General features: G+C 47.9%; 2 protein-coding genes across 2 annotated transcripts; both read left to right on the top strand.

The window, feature by feature from the left end:
* Nucleotides 1-488: 488 nt before the first annotated feature.
* LOC127341432 (uncharacterized) lies at nt 489-4,647 on the top strand. Its single transcript, XM_051367283.2, has 7 exons — nt 489-1,159; nt 1,578-1,669; nt 1,744-2,444; nt 3,457-3,527; nt 3,823-3,912; nt 4,005-4,184; nt 4,365-4,647. Exons 1-7 carry the CDS (start codon nt 731-733, stop codon nt 4,425-4,427), a joined length of 1,626 nt encoding a protein of 541 aa, XP_051223243.1. The 5' UTR covers nt 489-730; the 3' UTR covers nt 4,428-4,647.
* Nucleotides 4,648-4,835: 188 nt separating this feature from the next.
* Nucleotides 4,836-7,515, top strand: LOC127341431 (uncharacterized). Its single transcript, XM_071827903.1, has 3 exons — nt 4,836-6,779; nt 6,878-7,069; nt 7,214-7,515. Exons 1-3 carry the CDS (start codon nt 5,193-5,195, stop codon nt 7,478-7,480), a joined length of 2,046 nt encoding a protein of 681 aa, XP_071684004.1. The 5' UTR covers nt 4,836-5,192; the 3' UTR covers nt 7,481-7,515.
* The last annotated feature ends 275 nt before the right edge of the window (nt 7,516-7,790 follow it).

Raw genomic sequence — 7,790 nt, forward strand, 5'->3', positions numbered from 1 at the left:
GCGTCCCCGGACCGTCCCCTGTGGGACGGGGACGGGCTCGGGGCGCCGGACACCGTATAGGGGCGCGCCGGACAAAAAAGGGCTTTGGGGGACGCGGCTGGAACGCTTTTTTTGTCCGGCGCGCCCCAAATCCCTTTGGGGGACGCTTTGGGGGACGCGACTGGAGATGCTCTAAGTGATTGTGTGTTGAGCTCGGTTATTGAGTGGCAGGTACTTCTCATATCATAGCCGCTGCTGGTGTCCCTCTTCCAGATTTTTCCACAGCAAACTGCCCACGTCAATGACCACTAGAGTGAGTTGATGCTGACGGCGCATGCTTTGTCCAATATTTCCATAGTATAACTAAAACGTGCAATTCTAGGTTTGCTCAACATATATAATTTTGCTGGTGTTTAATTTATACTTGTCCAAAGTAATAATAATGTTCGAAAGAAGTGTGAGATGGGTAAAAGAGTATCCTAATTAAGCTGCTTCCTACTGCTTTTCTTAACACAGAGCAGCAGGAATTACTTTTGCTGCTGAGTCTGCCAATCCAAAGCTCAGCTCAGCTGAAGCTAGCTCGTGCTACAGCTGGATTCTCCATCCATTTCCAGCGCATCGCAGGCCGAGGCATCCGATTCCAATTCCAAACCCTTTGCTCACACAATCCAATCCGGCATCTCCACCACCGCCCCCTCGAAATTGCTGTATGCGTGATTGACTTGGACTCGAGGTCGAGGCAGCAGCGGCCATGGCGGCGGCGGCGTGCGCGGCGGCGGCGCGGATGTTCGCCTACAACGCGACCCTCTGCGCCTGCGACCCGGGCTACTACCTCTCCTCCACCGCCAACAGCACCGCCTGCGTCTCGCTGCCCACCTCGGGCGGCGGCGGCGCCTTCTCCGACTGGCAGGTGGGCGCCGTCGGGGCCGGCTCCCGCAACCAGACCCTCTACTTCCTCGCGCCCGTCCTCTCCCTCGACGCCGTCCGCCGCCTCACCCAGTCCCAGGCCGTCCTCCTCGTCATCGCCCTCATCACGCTCCTCTCCTGGCTCGCCTTCTGCGCCGCCGCGAGGCTCGCCGGCCGCCACCACGCCGCCGCCAGCGGCACCAGGAGGAGGTTCTTCCGGGCCCGATTCTGGATCAGCAGGCTCGACTGCCTCTTCGACACCCAGCACTGGGCGGTCAGTAATCCATTCATTCCCCTCTTGCATTCCTCATGGCCAAGAAATGCCCTTTTCCATTCTTGTCGGCATGAACCAAGCTCAAAGTAATTCCGAATAGAATAAATTAGTACTCTTTATTACTACTACTACTTCGATTGCTTCGCCTATGCGTTTTGGATTGCTTCCACGCGTTTCCTCCTGCTTTTCCTCCTGGCCGGCTGCTTGCTTGCTTCCATGTGGAGAATTGGGATTATCTTTCTTGAAAAACTTTTCCATTCTTTGCCATGTAAAAATTTCCATCTTTGCCCGTTCCTTCGTTTGTAAGTTGTTGAATACACGTGGGTGTACACCTGTTGCAGCATATTATCATAATCATAATGTATCCTTCTGAAGCTCCGAAAGTAAATAAGCTGCATTGGTTGTTGTCCTAATTTAGTCCGACCAACAAGTGCTGAAGAAAAGGAAGACAGAGCTGGGTGGAACGTTCTCCGTTGCGGCCATTATACTCTTCATCGGATTAGTCACCGTGTAAGTCCTCTGGTTCAGCAAACTTCAGTACACTCAAAATTCCCCACTCACTTAACCGAAATCATCCTCCGCAGGCTGCTGTACCAGGCCATCAAGAGGCGCAACATCGAGGTGCACCGTGTCAAGCCGGCCAACGCCCCCGACCTGCTCTCCTTCGTCAACGACATCGAGTTCCACATCACCACGGTCTCAGCCATGTCCTGCGCCCAGCTGGCCCCGCCGTCCACGATTGCGATGGGGACGCCGGGGTTCATGGACTTCAGGGTGATGCCCCTCTCGACGCTCCTCACATACACCTGCCAGAACACCAGCCAGGGGCCATCTATTACACTAAAGTGCAACGGCTGCAGGATGCCGCCGAGAGACCACTACGTGTCCTGGCAGTTCGTCGACCTGCCGAGGCAGCCCGCTGCTGCTGTCGGCTTCCAGTTCAACCTGACCACGAAGCAGACTGGAGACGACGCGCACGTGAGCTTCGTCAGTGGGACCATAAACTCGGACAACTATGGCGATGAGAAGCTCAAGACGTTCAGAGGCCGAGACTCCAATGTGCTCAAGATCCAGCTGTTTCCACAGATGTACAGCAAACTTCATGACTTGAAGCTCTTGCAGCCACTGCTTCAGGACTTCACCCAAGGGTCTACCTTTTCGGATGTCAGCAGCTTGAATGCTTCCCTGAACAACCCTACAGATGGAGTCATAAACACTACGCTCTACATAAGTTATCTCTCGGACTATATCGTGGAGATCAGCAATGAAAGCGTCTTAGGCCCTGGTGAGTCTCAGCTGAGCATTTCTGGTTGCAGTTTATTTACTGGCCAAGTCTTTTTGCCGTGCGCACTATCTCCTACTACCTTGTTACATAATATATGACGTTTTGGCAAACTAATTTAGCTCGCCAAAACGTTTGCATTAAGGAACAGAGGTAATACTAACCAATTCTTATGAATTATGATAGCAATATTACTTCAGATCAAACACCTAAATACCATATGAATAGCCTCAAACATTTTGCTCCATTATAGGTCTTTTAAATCCTAGAGGACCTAAGCTCCTAGTAACCGATTTACTTAGTGGCCTAGTCTCTTTTTTTTGGGTGTGCGCACTATCTCATAGTAAACAATTTGATAGCAACATTACTTCAGATTGAACAACTAAATACCATATCAATAGTCTCAAACATTTTCCTCCATTATAGGTTATCCATATCCTAGAGGACCTGGATTAGTGTGTAGTTAACGAAATTTGATGTGTATTTAGCTGTTTAATTTGTTTAAATTTAAACATGGCTGGCATAGTTATAGCTTAAAATGGTCAAGCTACTGCAGATATGGATACATAAATCTTTCTGCTTTTAGCATATAGGAAATTCGGTTCCAGCACCCAGTGGGCTTTACATAGAACAACCATGCTGCTTTGCACATAATGACTGAAAGTAACTTAACCCTCAATTCCTGGCGGCTGGTGCAGTAACATATTCTTCGTTTCTTCTCCAGATATGGAAGTATTTATTCACAACTTCTAGGTTCCATTATTTTACAAGATGATTTTTTGCATCCTTGCACACCAAAGCAACCAAATGGACCATGCAATTTTACCGTGTGCCCCTCTTAGCTACATATTGTAGGCCCATTTCTTTCGCAAAAAAATATATTGTAGGCCCATTTAACAAAGTTGGGCCAAGAGCCCAATAAACCTGACTGGCAGATATATGGGTTGTGAATCTGAACTTCAGCTAATTTTTGTATTTCGCACTTCTATCATCTAATAGTGATTGTTACTTGCAGTTAGCATACTTGCGAGTATTGGTGGCCTTTATGCCTTCAGTGTAGCGATATTCCTATGCCTCATGGCTCAAGTAAGTCATCGCGAAAAATTTACAGGGTTAATGGTGTCTGAATTTTGTCAGTACTTTTTTCATCTGTCGTAAATGAAGCAACAAATAACTTCGACAACGGCTAACACTCTATTATGTATTCCTGATTGGTGTTACTGTATCTTTTCATCATTGCGATTTTTTTTTCCGTTAATTGATAGTACCATTTGGTAGTATTATGACAGAGATTTTGACTTTGTGGTACTTAAAAGGAATAAGCATGTGACGACATGTAAACTGATTTGGTATGCAACCAATTACCATTTGGACTTTTCAGTGCGAAGCTAGGATAAAGAAACTCCGCAATGAAGATACAAGAATGCTGAAAATTCTGAGCAAACAACGTGCTCAACGGAATTGGGACAAGGTGAAGCATGTCTTGGTCCAACCATGAGCATTATATATCCGCAGTACTGCATCTTTGGTCCATATTCAGCGCATTGACTTTGTTGTTTGCAGGTGAGGAAGTTTGTGATGTATACATGGGGCCCTAGCAACTTGGATCCAAGTGACAAAAGTGGCCAGTGGCCTGAAGGTACAATGATGGATTCTCTCCATGGATCCTTCCACAAGAAAAGAAAACCGACTACACGAGCCACCTCGAATGCTAACTTAACCAGGAGAGTACCTGGTGACATGGTAAATTAAATGTGCCTTTTCTATCTTCTTGTGATTATGCTTATATATTATCTGGTGTTTTATGTAATAGAGTATGCATGTATATTTACTAGGTGTAGTTTTGTTCTTCCATTCGATTAGTCAAATCCTGTTTGTACTTTCTTTGAGGTTCCTAAATTCTGTGTGTAATACCATGTGCAGCGTGCAATTGATATCGAACAAGCTGGTGAGATGCAGCATTCAAGCAGTTCCAGACAGCCTTGACGCTGCCCGTAAGGAAGAATCCTTCAGCAAGAAGTTTGCACCGGTTCAGACACTTGCCCGACCATAACCGGAGATTCTTTTGTTGTTTGTCGATATGGTTCTATGTCAATGGTAGGTATTGTACAGTGGTAGGTAGTTTGTAACTTGCAGTAGGTTGATTTTCATTTGTTGGACACGATTCTTTCCCTCGAGTATGTGATGAATGGGTTATGGTCATGGATGTGTGTGAGTGGAGCTCCCTTTTCTTTTCAGCAATGCATTCATCCACCTGAACTTGCAATAGCCTGGAATTGTGGCCTTTGACTGATAAATTTTTACGTGTCCCTTGTATAACTGAAATTATATAGCCTTTAATTGACCGACTAACACAAATTCCGCATTTTATTTGGAAGAAGAGAAAGAAAATCAGCCTTTTTTAGAGTAATGGGAACTTGCTGGAGCCAAGGAATCGGTTGTGGTAAAAACACAAAGGAAAAGAAGAAGGATATGGTTACTGCGAGCATAGGTTAGCAATCTTCTCATGAACATTGTATCTGAACTCTACATCGTGTAGCACTGTATATGATATTACATGGGAAAAATCGAAAAGTAACTCTACTTTTTTTTAGAAAAGAAAACAAAATCGAACTGGACACGGCCGGTGTTCCCGTGATAGATGGTGACTATCACGGGCTTGGTGTTCGGAGTTGATCTATCGTGGGCTGGGCTCCGTGACGTTAATAGACGAAGTTGCAGCGGCTCACGGCGCTCTCACGTCTTCCTTCGATGGAGCTGCGATCGGGGCGTCGCCTCAGGCGCTCGTCGCCGCCGCCGTCTCATCCTCATGGAACTCGCTACCGGCGCATGGACCGCATCAGCGCTCTCCCTGATGAGATGCTTCTCCTGGTTCTCGCACGTCTGCGCTGCATCCGCACCGCCGCGCAGACCAGCGTCCTCTCGCGTCGCTGGCGCGGTCTCTGGATCGGCCTCTGGACCTGCCCTGCCGATTTGACCTTCCGCGGACTAGCTCCCGCAACGATCCAAGCATTGTTCCACCGCTTTGCTACTGCCTCACCACAGGTTTCCACTCTTGACATCGGCCTTCCGTGGAGCCGCCATGGCACCGCCGGCGCCGGCTCATTGCTGCGCGCGGCCGTGCGGCTCTCGCCGAGGCACCTAATCTTGAACGTCAAGGAGCTTTGCTTCGAGCTGCCTTGCTTCGAGCGCGCCACCTCAATCGACATAGACGCGGGGCACACCTGGATTCAGCCACTGCCGGACGGCGAGTTCACTGCGCTCGAGAGTCTATCCATCACCGGGCAAATCATCAACATTGGGCCCTTGCTCATCCGTTGCCCACGCTTGCGCATGCTCAGCCTCACCTACTCGGATAGGTATATCATCCACATATCGCATGGCGAGTTCCCCGCGCTAGAGAAGTTGTCCCTCTCCGCACTGAGGGTCAATACTGGCTCATTGCTCAACAACTGCCAACGCCTGCGCGTGCTGAGCGTTACCCATCTACACACGTGTCCCCTTGGCATCATGCTACCACCGTCCGGGCAGTTCCCCATGCTCGAAAAGCTGACCCTCTCCGGCAACATCACCGACCTTGGCATATTGCTTAACCGATGCCCACGCCTACGCGTTATCGGTGTCACCTTCTGCGGGATGGGGCTCCAGTCGCTCATAGAGGCACTCGCCACACTCCAAAAGATGGTACCGCTCGGCCTCGTGTTGTCCACCCTCGGCCTCGAAATTCCTTGGAGAGATGGCATCGGCTCGGCTCGCTTCGCCTCTCTTCTCCGTACCATGGAGAGGCTCTCCCCGCACGAGCTTCTCGTCACTGACAACTTCGAGGGATCCCACTCTAGTGGGCGTGCCAAAGAAATTAAAGCCAACCTGCCCTGCTTCGCCAATACCACGTCGATCGAGATGAGCCTACGAAATGTAAGCTTCAAATCACTGAAGCCCTGCGAGTTCTCTAGGCTCGAGAGGCTATCCCTATCCAATCTATGCAGCACAGTCGAAATTGGCACATTGGTTGCCCGCTGCCCACGGCTGCGTGTGCTAAAGGTGGCCGTATCTACAGGCAAAATGACGGTCCACTCGGCCTCACTGCAGAAACTTGATGTTAATTGGAATGTCGGGGAATGCCACGGTATCGATATTGTAACCCCCATGCTTGAAAAACTGCATGTCAATGCCCGTGCCGGAGGGGATATCGGTGTGTCAATCTCGGCGCCAGTGGTGCAGGATGTCTCATGGCAGTGCTGGTATACAAGATCGGCTCTGGTGTTTGGTTCTTGGTGCGTCCAGAGCCTGAGAGTACAGACCATGGAGAATGTCATGTGCTTGCACCTGAATGCCGATGTGTGTATATATATCTGCCCCTAGTCGATTTGCCATTTGGTTTACACCATAAATTTTATTTTGTTCAATGCATAATATCATGTCCAAATGTATTGCAGAGTAAATTGGATGCAGAGCTGAACTTTGCACACCTAATGGAGCAACTTCCGGTTACCAACTTCTCTACGGTAGAGATAAATTTTGAACCAGCTTGGCATATTTATGGAGCACTTGTGTTGCAACTCCTTCGAATCCGTCGAATTTGTGTCGCCGCAAAAGTACTTAAGGTCATCCTGCCACAGTTGCCCAAGGTAATTCTTCGCCATCCTTATTGATCATTCATAGATGCAAATTACATGTTCAATACAATATATGTATGTTGGTTTGATATAAGGTCTCAACCAATAACCTAGCACATGTAAATAATGCATTGCAATGCTTATCGTTTGGTTTAGGTGAAACAAGTTTGCCTACAAAATTGTCGTTGCGATACGCCTAAGAACTGGAGAAGCCAAAGTATCTTCTGTACAAATCTTGAAGAAGTGGAAATCTTGGGCTTCAATGGAGAGCAGCATGAGCATGATTTCTTAAGGCTGATATTAAAATGTTCGCCAATGCTTGAAAGCGTGAGGGTGAGACCGTCACATGGGTTTAAAGGTTCCACCAGGGAATTGTCCAACATTTACTTGGCACATCCTTCCGTGTATTTTGCATCTGATTAGCATTATTCTTGATGCAACAAATTGTGTGTCTTCAATGCGGGTGATGGAACAATATTATTGTATGTTGGTATCGTTTCCATTTTTTTTCAAGTCAACTGTTTCCGCGTATGTCTTGTTGCCATTTTCCTTCAAGTATAAAAATTAAGGAATTGCTAAGTTTCAGCTAGCTGAGACGCAGCTAATGTCTCAATCACATGCTCTATCGTTGGATTTTGTTTCTGCTTCAAGATTCGTGTTTGCTAATGTTTGTATTTTATTTAAGCCCATATCGAAACACTGACTGAGACATAAGTTAAGTCTCAGTCGACTA

Source organism: Lolium perenne, chromosome 3 (assembly GCF_019359855.2).
Source record: "Lolium perenne isolate Kyuss_39 chromosome 3, Kyuss_2.0, whole genome shotgun sequence".
Taxonomy (NCBI): Eukaryota; Viridiplantae; Streptophyta; class Magnoliopsida; order Poales; family Poaceae; genus Lolium; species Lolium perenne.